Source organism: Budorcas taxicolor, chromosome 8, assembly GCF_023091745.1.
Source record: "Budorcas taxicolor isolate Tak-1 chromosome 8, Takin1.1, whole genome shotgun sequence".
NCBI lineage: Eukaryota > Metazoa > Chordata > Mammalia > Artiodactyla > Bovidae > Budorcas > Budorcas taxicolor.
The window spans coordinates 79,689,874-79,703,687 of NC_068917.1; the positions used below are offsets into that span (position 1 = coordinate 79,689,874).

General features: G+C 36.1%; 1 protein-coding gene across 3 annotated transcripts in view; it reads right to left on the bottom strand.

Annotated features, from left to right (window-relative positions):
• Positions 1-13,814, bottom strand: part of GKAP1 (G kinase anchoring protein 1) — a 91,148-nt gene that overhangs the window by 49,673 nt on the left and 27,661 nt on the right. For all 3 annotated transcript variants that reach the window (XM_052644980.1, XM_052644981.1, XM_052644979.1), the window contains exons 6-7: positions 10,384-10,507; positions 7,524-7,546 (exon numbers count right to left, since the gene is read on the bottom strand). In XM_052644980.1, the coding sequence (XP_052500940.1) occupies positions 7,524-7,546; positions 10,384-10,507 (147 nt within the window). The remainder of the gene's footprint in view (positions 1-7,523; positions 7,547-10,383; positions 10,508-13,814) is intronic.

A 13,814-nucleotide genomic window follows, 5' to 3' on the forward strand; every position in this document is an offset into this window, starting at 1 on the left:
ACAAAAAAGATCTTCATAACCCAGATAACCATGATGGTGTAATCACTCACCTAGAGCCAGACATTCTGGAATGCAAAATCAAGTGGGCCTTAGGAAGAAGCATCACAATGAACAAAGCTAGTGGAGGTGATGGAATTCCACCTGAGCTTTTTCAAATCCTAAAAGATGATGCTGTGAAAGTGCTGCATTCAGTATGCCAGCAAATTTGGAAAACTCAGCAGTGGCTACAGGATTGGAAAAGGTCAGTGTTCATTCCAATTCCAAAGAAAGGCAATGCCAAAGGACGTTGAAACTACTGCACAAGTGCACTCATCTCACACACTAGCAAAGTAATGCTCAAAATTCTCCAAGCCAGGCTTCAACGGTACGTGAACCAAGAACTTCCAGATGTTCAAGGTGGATTTAGAAAAGGCAGAGGAACCAGAGATCAAATTGCCAACATCTGATGGATCATTGAAAAAGCAAGAGAGTTCCAGAAAAACACCTACTTCTGCTTTATTGATTACACCAAAGCCTTTGACTGTGTGGATCATAACAAACTGTGGAAAATTCTGAAAGAGATGGAACATGAGACAACCTGACCGTCCTCCTGAGAAATCTGTATGCAGGTCAGGAAGCAACAGTTAGAACTGGACATGGAACAACAGACTGGTTTCAAATAGGAAAGGAGTACGTCAAGGCTATATATTGTCACCCTGCTTATTTAACTTATATGCAGAGTACATCATGAGAAACGCTGGGCTGGAAGAAGCACAAGCTGGAATCAAGATTGCTGGGAGGAATATCAAGAACCTCAGATATGCAGATGACACTACCCTTATGGCAGAAAGTGAAGAACTAAAGAGCCCCTTGATGAAAGTCAAAGAGGAGAGTGAAAAAGTTGGCTTAAAACTCAACATTCAGAAAATGAAGATCATGGCATCTGGTCCCATCACTTCATGGCAAACAGATGGGGAACAATGGAAACAGTGACAGACTTTATTTTTGGGGGCTCCAAAATCACTGCAGATGGTGACTGCAGCCAGGAAATTAAAAGATGCCTGCTCCTTGGAAGAAAGGCTATGACCAACCTAGACAGCATATTAAAAAGCAGAGACATTACTTTGCCAACAAACGTCTATCTAGTCAAAACTATGGTTTTTCCAGTAGTCATATGAGAGTTGGACCATAAAGAAAACTGAGCACTGAAGAATTGATGCTTTTGAACTGTGGTGCTGGAAGACTCTTGAGAGTCTCTTGGACTGCAAAGAGATCCAACCAACCCATTCTAAAGGAAATCAGTCCTGATATTCATTGGAAGGCCTGATGCTGACACTGAAACTCCAACACTTTTGCCACCTGACAAGAACAAGAAGAACTGACTCACTGGAAAAGCCCCTAATGCTGGGAAAGATTGAAGGAGGGAGGAGAAGTGGACGACAGAGGACCTAATGGTTGGATGGCATCACAGACTTGAATGACAGACTTGAGTTTGCGTAAGCTTCAGGAGTTGGTGATGAACAGGGAAGCCTGGCGTTCTGCGGTCCATGCGGTCGAGAAGAGTCGGACACAACTGAGTGACTGAATTGAACTGAACAGAGTCCAAGTACTAAAGTTAGTTAGCATCATTAAAAAACCTTTTCTTAGCCTTCCTGCTGGGAATGCAACAATAACTTTCCTAACTTCACAAATTTCTACCTATTCTTCCACAAGTATAAAATGGCACAGCCACTTTGGAAAACTCTTCAGTAGTTTACCAAAATTAGATCATGGTAATGACTGTACGACTCTGTAAATAGTCACATTAAATTACCTGAACAGTACACTTGAAAAAAAAAGGTACATTTAAAATGGATGTTTATAGTACCTGTAAATTATACCTTGATAAAGCTGTTCTTTAAAATATCATAGCAGCCTCATTCATAACTGTCAAAAAATGGAAACAAACCAAATGTTCACCAACAGGGGAATGAATAAGCTCATTGTGACATGTTTACACCACAGAACATAATTTAACAATGGAAAGGAAAAGAACTAGTGATACACAACAACATGGATGAATCCTCAAACATTTTGCCGAGACCATAGAATAACATACTGTATGCTTTATTTTAAATAAAGAGTCAAGACTAACCTATGACAGTAGAAACCACAAAAATGGCTGCCTGTAGGAAGCAGGACAGGGCACGAGGAATGACAGGGATGGTACAGAAGGGAATTTTTTGATGTAATGAAAATGTTCTTTATGTTGATAGAAATGTAGGTCATATAACTTTACATATGTGTCAAAGCTGCATACTTAAGACCGGTGCATTCTACTGTGTGAAAATTATACTTCAATTAAAAACAAATCTAGTTTCCCACTGAGTACCTGTTTTCTATCTGAAGAATGTATCATTTATAAACTGACAAATACAAATGCACTTGTTGACAATTTGTTTCATATTTCTAAGGGCTCTAAGCCACATTTTAGAAGAACAACCTCCTAGCTGTAAAGTTTTAAGACACCTTAATATACAGTAACATGCAAACGTCAAAATGCTCCATCGGTATGTTATTTCTGTTTTCCACACTTGAGTGCTCCAAATTTATTCCAAGAAGAAATCTAAATAATGGTGTTCTTTCTTTAAGCATATATTAAAAATTTCATTATATATGGGATAAGCCTATCTTCTCTCCCCTAGAATAGACCCTGAGAGACTCAAGTTTTGAATCTGACTTGAAATAATTATGTTAAACCTTTACTATGCAATTAGCACTATGCCACATATTAGCTACTCTTTTGGAACTCACAATTGACTGAGAAAGATAAAAACTATCACACAATATAATAATAAATGTAATAATTAAGCACTGTTCTGAACATGTCAGAGATGAAAAATAACTGTAAAGCATGAAGCCACTTCTTCCTCTTTTATTAATGGCAAACATAATTAACTGATAGTGGCACTTTTTCTTGCTGAGCAAGGATGCAGTCTCAGAATTCTTCTTAATATTGAGCTCCATGAAGACCCTAACAATGTGCTTGAACTGGCAGAGCAATTAAAACATGTTTCTCTGTTACAGTGTAATAAAAATACACAGGAGAAGCAGTCCAAAAAGGCTAGAGAAAGTTTTAGTAGGAAGGCAGAACATTCATTCATCAAATAACATTCATGTATCCATGGGGTCACAAAGAGTCAAGACATGACTGAGCATATGCATGTGCAGGCAAGCACACACACATACACACGGTATGAAAGTAGTGCACATGTGCACGTACACACACACACACAATGAAAGGAGTGCACGTGCGCGCACACAGTATGAAAGGAATTAGTGCGTGCACACATGTGAACACACACACCATATGAAAGTAGTGCATGTGTGCATGTGAAAACACATTATGAAAGGAGTTAGTGCATGCACGCGCACATGTGCACAAACACACACACACACAATGAAAGGAGTTAGGACTACCAGAGAAATTAAAGCAGTAAGACATGGTCCCAGGTTTCAAAAAAATCAAATTTATTCAAGAAGCAAAACAGTGATAAAACAGGATGTTGAGTGCTATCAAGCATACACAGGATGTTTGGGTATCTAAATAAGACCACGATGAGGTAACTTTTCCAGGAAAAAAAGTGACTCTTTGGCCAAGTTCTAAAGCATAGTTAGCCAAATAAAGAAAGATGGAGGCGTGTGACATCACCAAGATGGTGACATACATTGTTCCTGATTTCACACTCTTATAAGAACTAACAACTATTCATAGACAAGACACCACTGAGAAAGGTGGAAGGAAAGAATACATGGGAGGCAAGGTAGTATGAGAAAGTATAGCACATACACTGTACAGCTTGACACGGAGTCAATCTTGAAACATGAGGAGGATTTTAATATGTAGTAAGAGAATGACAATAGTTGAGATACCACTGATTTTATAAATTCTACCATTCAGTTATTATTATATACAGGTATTCCTGAAGTAAAAAGTTAAATAACAGCTCTAAAAAAATAATGAATCAAGGAAATAATGATTACTAGCTACTAGCCTTAACCCTAACTTTATAATGGCTCACAACACTTGAACCCACTGATCAATTTTTAAAATAAACTTTTAAATGTGGAAAAGTCTTAGATTTACAGGAAAGTTTCAGATAATAGAGAATTTCCATACATATATCTCACCCAATATCCCTTGTTGATAACTTCTTACATAATTGTGGTACACTTGTTACAACTAAGGAACCATTACTGGCATATGACTATAATTAGACTTCACACTTTATCTGGATTTCCCTAGAACTAGTTTTCTCTAATGTTCTTTTTCTGTTCCAAGATCCCATCCAGGATATATTACATTTAGTTATCCTGTCTCCTTAGCCTTCTCTGAGCCATGACATTTTCTCAGACTTCATTTTTGATGACCTTTATATTTTCAAGTCATACAGGTACAATGTATGTATTACACTGTACAGTATGTACAATGTATTACAATGTAATTATGTAGAATGGTAGTTATTATGTAGAATGGTCCTGGATATGCATTTGTTTGCTGTTTTTCTCAAAACTAGACGTGTTTTAGGGGAAAAAACCACAGAGGATTAGGCCGTTCTCATCACATCAAGGATACATACTACCAACATGATTTAACACTAATATTAACATTTATCACCTGGCAAGGCTGTGTTTGCCAGGTTTCTCCAGTGTAGGTACTTTCCCTCCCTTTCTACAGTCTACCTTCGGAAGCAAGTTATTAAATACATCCCACACTCAAGGGAAGTGGAGAGAGTTAAGCAAAAGCAGATGTTTTCCTGTAATACTCCTGCATTTTCTATGATCCAATGGATGTTGGCAATTTGATCTCTGGTTCCTCTGCTTTTTCTAAATCCAGCTTGAACATCTGGAAGTTCTCGGTTCACGTACCATTGAAGCCTGGCTTGGAGAATTTTGAGCATTACTTTACTAACATGTGAAATGAGGGCAATTGTGCAGTAGTTTGAACATTCTTTGGCATTGCCTTTCTTTGGGACTGGAATGAACACTGACCTTGTCCTGTGGTCCTGTGGCCACTGCTGAGTTTTCCAAATTTGCTGGCATACTGAATGCAGCACTTTCACAGCATCATCTTTTAGGATTTGAGATAGTTCAGCTGGAATTCCACCACCTCCACTAGCTTTGTTCATTGTGATGCTTCCTAAGGCCCACTTGACTTTGCATTCCAGAATGTCTGGCTCTAAGTGAGTGATCACACCATCATGGTTATCTGGGTCATGAAGATCCTTTTTGTATAGTTCTGTGTATTCTTGCTACCTCTTCTTAATATCTTCTGTTTCTGTTAGGTCCATGCCATTTCTGTCCTTTATTGTGCCCATCGTTGCATGAAATGTTCCCTTGGTATCTGTAATTTTCTTGAAGAGATCTCTAGTCTTTCCCATTCTATTGCTGTCGTCTATTTCTTTGCATTGATCACCGAGGAAGGCTTTCTTATCTCTCCTTGCTCTTCTTTGGAACTGTACATTCAAATGGGAATATCTTTCCTTTTCTCCTTTGCCTTTAGCTTCTCTTCTTTTCTCAGCTATTTGAAAGGCCTCCTCAGACAACATTTTGCCTTTTTCCATTTCTTTTTCTTAGGAATGGTCTTGATCACTGCCTCCTGTTCAATGTCACGAACCTCCATCCATAGTTCTTCAGGCACTCTATGAAATCTAATCCCTTGAATCTATTTGTCACTTTCACTGTATAATCATAATGGATTTGATTTGGGTCATACCTGAATGGTCTAGTGGTTTTCCCTACTTTCTTCAATTTAAGAATTTCCCTAATTTCTTCAATTTCCCTATTTTCTTCAATTTCTTCAGTTTAAGTATGCAAATCCCCAGAAAATCAGTAATACATTCAACAGTAGCAGAACATAACTTTGGTATATTTTTAATACATATCATAGAATAATGTGATACATATTTTTGTGACCAATTTCTTAAAATATTTATGTAGGAAATAAATTATAATTAGACTGTATTTACAAATGTTTATAACATCTTAATCATCAAGATTACTCACAGTGAATTTTATTACATATCAAATTATTTTAAAATAGATAAATACAGGCCTAGAACTATAATGAAACACAAAACATACGTTATGTCACATGTTTGTTTAAATGCAACTTGGGTTAAATATATTAAATAGATCCTGTCAGTCTGCTTTTTTTTTCCTTTCATGTCAGTGAAGAAAAAAAGCAAGCATAAATAGCTCATAAAAATTATCTTTCCCTCCACTAACAGTTGCCAGTACTATCTGAAGGATACATGTATCTGCTTTATCATTTGCATAAAACTACCCTCCCAATAAATCAATGGATTAAAAAAAAGTAAAATCAGTCCAAAAGTACACATCTTCCACTTTCAAACACATAATTAATGTGTGTGTGTGTGTTAGTCACTCAGTCGTGTCCGACCCTTTGCGATCCCATGGACTGTAGCCCACTGTTCATGGAATTCTCCAAGCAAGAATTCTGGAGTGGGTAGCCATTCCCTTCTTCAGAGGATCTTCTAATATATAATATTCAGTCTATATTTGCAGTCATTTAAATTTTAATCTAAAAACAGTGATAGTGGCTTGTAAACAACTTTAAAAGAATTTCAATCATCTGTTTTAACAATAAATGAGTTTTGTGTTTGAGTACACAGCTGAGGATTATATTACTAATATAGTTAGAGTTATATAGATATGGTTTTCTTAGAAAGGATTTCATTTCCCTGACCTGTCAAGAAAACATCTGAAACAAACAAAAATAGTCAAAACTATGTATGTATTCTACAGTGAAATCAAGGAACATCTGACTATTAAAAAAATCAATTAATGGAATTACTAACAAGAAAACATACATGACACAAAAATAATGAAACCTTAGATTATTACCTAAAGAAGCCAAAGAACCCTTAACATTTTATTAGTATCTTCCTCAATATTAGAAGGTATTTTATAGAAGTATCTGCCAATGCTAAAAGGTTTATAGAGACTGTATTAGTCTTAACAGAAAAAAGTAACCAATAACACTAGAAAAGTATGTGTAGGTTGCACTACCCTCTAATGGCAAATGATAAGAGAAATATATGACCAGGTTAATCTTATCCATAGGTATAAACAATAAAATCACAGCTTACCTCACAATTTCTATAACTCCAAAATATTCTGAGTCATGGTTTCAGGATTTTTTTTTAATAAAGTTTCAAGTATTATACCACTTTTCCCTAAAATTTTAAACTTACATGTGGTAACCTTTATTTTTTTTTTCATGTGGTAACCTTTAGACACACAATAATTAGGATGCTAAAGTCAAATGATACTGTATTTCATGCAAATAGTATTTTTTATTCTACTGTACTGTACTTTGTATCATTTTAATTGCAAGACAAAGGATTGAGTTTAATTATTCATGACAAACGTGGGCTATCCTTTAAATGGCTATATCTCAAAAAAAACTTATAAACACTAAAGTACTACTCTTAAAACCAACAAATGTTTTCTAGAATAAAGATGGTTACAATAACACTTACCTCAGTCTTTTTACTAATGTGATCTGTAAACAAAAAAAAAAAAAAATAGTGAGACTTAACTGAAGTACATTAACATATAAAATATTTCAATATGTGCAAAATATTTAAACTAAGTTACTGAAAAGAATTTCAAAATTATAAGAGTTACACCAGGCTTCCCTGGTGGCTCAGTAGTAAAGAATTCGCCTACATCCCTGAATCAAGAAGATCCCCTTGAGAAGGAGATGGCAACTCACTCCAATATTTTTGCCTGGGAAATTCCATGGACAGAGAAGCCTGGTGGGCTACAATCCATGGAGTCGCAAAAGAGTTGGATATAACTTAGCGATTGAACAACAACAATAAGAGTTACAGAAGTCATTTGGGGGTTGTCTGGGACTCACATCAGATTTACTTTTCTAGGGATAAGATGTTAAAATTTACCATATAATTACTAATTTGTTCAGCTTAAGGATTCATATCCCACTAAATGCCACCCATACCAAGGGGTATTATTAAATTCTAAACATTTGAATTTCATATATTTTAGATTTGTTGTTTCACGTAACTATTTTTTGGGGGGGAGCACGTGAAGAGAGGTAAACATGTCTAAAATCAAATCACAAGGTAAAGATTGTACAGACCACTGCCTTTGTGGGATAAAAGGTAGAATAGTAATTTGTGTCATGTAAAACTATTAGCTAGGTTTTTTTAAAATTTTAAAACCACATATTATAGTGATAATACTATGAAAAAAATCCTAAAAATTAATGTATATTTATGTTGACACAACTATATCAAAATTAAACAAACCACTGACTTAGTAACAACATGGTATTTCTGGGAAATGATTACAAGGAAGACACAGGGAATCCACATAGACAAAAGGCTGAAACTAACAGGTAGCAAGTGTTCTTATTTAAATTGGAGATGATCAAGGTATCTAATATTTAACAATACTTCTCAGGCACAGTAGAAACTTTCCATTCTCAAAGACTAAAAATAATTTAACAGCATAGTTTCTTATGAGAAATCTACTTGCAAATCTAAAAGCTGGGTCCAATTCTCTAAAGCATCCACTGATCAGAATAGAGTCCATAAAACCAGTAAATGTCAAAATTGTGTTTCAGGTCAAACTACCAAATCCTGATAGGCTACTCAGTCATTCTTGCATGTTCTACTTAGTATTCAACGTGAAGCCAGAAACCCAGGGAAGAACCATGATAGTGTTTATCATGTTTTGAAATAGTTGTGCAGCCAGCCTTTAACAATATCATACTAATGTCATTCTCAACTCATCTAATAAATTTACATAGTATTGAAACATATGATAAATAAAGTTTTTAAAAACATTCTTTTCATATCTTTGCCTAGTTTATAATGACATAACTCTTACATAAAATCATTCTTACTAAAATTGGAAATTTAACATGTATCTGTTCTTTTAACCCCAAAACAAAGTAACTTAATCGGAAAAGTCAGCTACAGGAAAAACTTTCCTCATCCTTAAATGTAAACAATGCAATCCTCTAAATTTATTACTAACTTCACGGACTACAAGGAAATCCAACCAGTCCAACCTAAAGGATATCAGTCCTGGGTATTCACTGGAGAGACTGATGAAGCTGAAACTCCAATAATTTGGCCACCTGATGCGAAGAGCTGACTCATTTGAAAAGACCCTGATGCTGGGAAAGATTGAGGGCAGGAGGAGGAGGGGATGACAGAGGATCAGATGGTTGGATGGCATCACCGACTTGATGGACATGGGTTTGGGTGTACTCCGGGAGTTGGTGATGCACAGGGAGGCCTGGCGTGCTGCGGTTCATGTGGTCACCAAGAGTTGGACATGACTGAGCGACTGAACTGAACTCACAGACAGGCTTGTTTCTAAAAACAGTGAAGTTTTTTTTTTTTAATATATATTACTGTTATGGTCTTACTAATCCTCACTGACAGTTTCTCTGGTGGCTTAGATGGTAAAGAATCTGCCTCTAATGCAGGAGATCTGGGTTCAATCCCCAGGTTGGGAAGATCCCTTGGAGAAGGGAATAGCAAGCCACTCCAGTATTCTCTGCCTGCAGAATTTCATGGACAGAGGAGCCTGGTGGGCTACAGTCCAAGGGATGACCAGTGTATTAAGTTTAAATTCATAAGAGGCAAATTGACTTCAAGATCAGTGAACAAACAGCTGTTCATTTGGTCAGCAACTACTCTTATTTTCCTTTGAATATAATTCCCTGCAATACAGTTGGACCTTGCTGTTTATCTGTTCAGCAACTGTTTTGACTGGTGTAAGCATGGCTTGTTGTTATTTAGTTGTTAAGTCATGTCTAACTGTTTTGCAACCCCATGGACTGTAGTTTACCAGGCTCTTCTGACCATGGGATTCTCTAGGCAAGATTACAGGAGTGGGTTACCATTTCCTTCTCCAGGGGATCTTTCCAACCCAGGGATCGAACCCATGTCTTCTATGTCTCCTGCACTGGCAGGCAGATTCTTTTCCACTGCACCACCTGGGAAGCCTCCTATTTCTGGTTTAGTGTAAGTCAAATTACTTTATGTGTAAGGACAATAATATGTTTCAAGATGACTCAAAACTACAAATATCAATTTTTATTTTCAGTGAATTTTAGAAAAGGGGCAAATTCAGAAATACAGAAAGATAAATTCTTACTGAAACCTTATGAGGTTTTAATGACTGTCTTTAAATCACTTTAACCCCCAAATAGTTTATTTCCAAGCAGGTTTACATGTTTTACATTCTAAGTAACATATTAATGAAACAATCTTAGTTTAAAAATTAGAAAGGTACTTAAACTTAAGTATACAAAGACTCAGAATAGTTTCTCTGGCTTAATAGATTTTGTACATATATTACCTTCAGATTGAAACTCTTTTAGTGATCTTGTGAGAGGTTTGTCTTTTCCCTGATGAGTCTTTCTTTTGTCTTTTTTATTCATAACCTTTGACTGAGTCAATGCATTTTCAGCATTTTCATATTCCTAAAAAAAATTACCAACAATAATTAAGCTTGGTTTACACCAGTAAAATCAATTCACCAATATGCAATATGTTCCTTAAAGTCATATTTTTAAAGATAAGAGGCAAATAAAAAATCAAAACAGAGGTTAGCCAAACTGTATAAAAAGTTACCTGTTTACAGATATACTTAATCTTTTGCCTATTAAACACTAAAATAAAAATTAAAAGCTTATACCTTGATCTATAACTCTTGAGTTGCTCATCCTCTTCTTCATTTTAGGACCAAAGTTAACACAATAATCTAGGGTCAATTTTCTTTCTCAAACAAACTGAAATCTGGTTTCTGCACTGACACTAAATCTGGTTTCTGCACTGACACTAAATCTGGTTTCTCTGACACTAAAATTAAAGTCAGCCTCCTGGTGGCTCAGATGGTAAAGAATCTGCCTGCAATGCGGGAGACTCAGGTTCGATCTCTGGGTTGGGAAGATCCCCTGGAGAAGAGAATGGCAATCCACTCCAGTATTCTTGCCTGGAGAATTCTATGGACAGAGGCTATGGGGTCTGTCCATGGGGTGGCAGAGTCAGACACAACTGACCAACTCACACTTTCAGTTTTCTTTTTCAAAAGCCAAATCCAAAGACTTTTTTTTTTAAGCATCTCTTGGTTTCCTCAATATACTTCTGACTATGCTTATTTCTCCTTCACTGGTTTCTCTTTTCCCAACTATGTTCTTTAAAATGCAGCTGCTGTTCACCATTAGTCCATTCTTAATCTATCTTCATATCCTTTATACCTGTTGTTCCTCAAATTCAAAATTTAAAGTTCTATCTGATGACTTGTGTATGTACAGACAACTCACATGGAATGTTCAATAAACATCTGCAAACTAAGCATGTTCAACTCCTAGTGAGTACTTTATTTAATGTCACCATCATTACACTGTCTAGGCTAGAAACCTCAGTGATCCTTGCCTATTCTTCCTTTATATTTTACGTGCAAATTAGTTACTAGGTCTTGTTGAGCTTATCTCCTAAAGAGCTCTTAAATCTATTCTCTTTTATTCATCCCCAGCAGGGAAGTTCAGTTCAGTTCAGTCACTCAGTCGTGTCTGACTCGTTGCAACCCCATGGACTTCATACTTTGTCATTTCCCTTGCCTTCTTTAACTCGACATTACAATACTCTCTAGTTTTAGCCCCACCACTCATCTTCTACACTGTTATAGCATGAGTTTCTAAAATGAAAACCTGAAATCTAGAAGTTAAAAATATTCAACAGCTCTCTCCCAACAAATGTATAAAAGTCAATCTCCTACATCTGCACACAATGTTTATAGTCTATTCTGGAGGCAGTATCTCCAGCAACTCTAGGTACTAAATTACAGTTTTTCAAAATGCTACTCTTTCACATGTATACATACAAGATATATACTCACCTCTCCTTCCTTGAGAATGCCTTTCTCTTGCCTACTGATGAACTTTTACTACATCAAGTAAGACTCCTCTTTAAAAACCTTTTCCTAAGATATCCTGCCATCCTAAGATATCCTGTCACAATATGAATAGACCTTGATAACATTATGCTCAGTGAAATAAGTTAGACAAAGAGAAGTACTGAATGATATCACTTATATGAGGAATCTTTTTTAAAAAAATAAAGTCAAACCTATTAAAGAGTAAAACTAGTTACCAGGGGATGGTAAGATGAGACCAACAGTGTTTAAGTATACAAACTTATAATGAGTAATAAATAAACCACAGAGATCCAATGCACAGTATAATGAATAAAAATCAATAATACTATATATTACAACACTATCATATGATAAATATCACTTCACTGGCAATCATACTACAATATACAAATATATCAAACTAACACACTATACATCTCATATTTACATACTGTAACACTTCAGATTTATCAAACAAAAAAAGAATCCTTTCCTAAAATCCACCCCCATCAAAAGCACAGAAAGTTCTATTTTACTGAATTCCCACTGCAATGAAAACATAAAATCTCTCAATACTATAAACTACAATTATATGTATGTCTCTCACTTCACTCCTTCTACTAAATTCAATAGCTTGGACCATGTCTCTATTTTCGTACTGCATGCCTAGCAATTTTTGACTATTCAAAAAAATATTTGGTGAGTGAGTGACAGGACAGAAAATGCCATCCCACACTTTAGCTACTACGAAAACCTTTAGGCTAAAATAATCATAGTTATTTTATTGGAATACTGACTTAATATCTACATCAGTGTAATTACATCAAACTAGGTGGGCTGCCGTCTATGGGGTCTCACAGAGTCGGACACGACTAAAGCGACTTAGCAGCAGCAGCAGCAGTAGCCACTGCATGGGGCTTCCCTCGTGGCTCAGCAGTAAAGAATGTGCCAGCAATGCAGGAGACCTGGGTTTGATCCCTGGGTCAGGAAGATCCCCTGGAGGAAGGTATGGCAACCCACTCCAGTATTCTTTCCTAGAGAATCACATGGACAGAGAAGCCTGTCCACAGGCTGTAGTCCATAGGGCAGCACACAGCTGGACACAACTGAAGCAACTAAGCAGCAGCAGCAGCAGCCATCACATAGAAGAGGAGTTTGACCATTCTCTGAGAATCATTATAGTCTGATAAAACCTGCGCTTCTAGGTACCAGGCCTATGACTGTCTCAAAAAAACTGGCTGGGAGCATATTTTACCAATACCATCTACTCTACTCCTCCTCTAAAGGTATGGCTAATCCTTTTAGCTTTAGAATGTAGATATATATTTAACAACAAATCATCACTGTAAGATAATATTCTATTTGATAAATTTTATCTTCGAACCGAGCAAGTCAGGAGGATTTTTCCAGTGTAATCTGAAAGTTCATTTAAATGGTTAAATCACAGTAAAGCTAGCTGAATCCACTTTTGTAATTGCCAGCTTTGTGTCTAAATGAACAAATAACAGTAAGGATTACAGTTATTCTTGATTATTCCAGATAATACAAATAGGGACATGAAAAATGAAACTAACATATACAGTGTACCAAGTCCACTGGCAACTTTCATCCTCTTCCCTTGAGCTACAAATAAATAGCAAAATCATCTACTGTAAATGTTCACTTCTCTACACCCTTCATGATGAGTGAAGGAGTTAGTGTACAGTGATATAGTCTAAAGGCCCTTAAGCCCAAAGGCCATTTATGATCAACCACTAAGTAACCACAAGTTGAATAAATTTTACAGACCAAAAAAAAATTACCAATGTATGCAAAAGACTAAAATGTTAAACAATATGAAGATAAATGCTCAAATACAGAAAATAGAAACA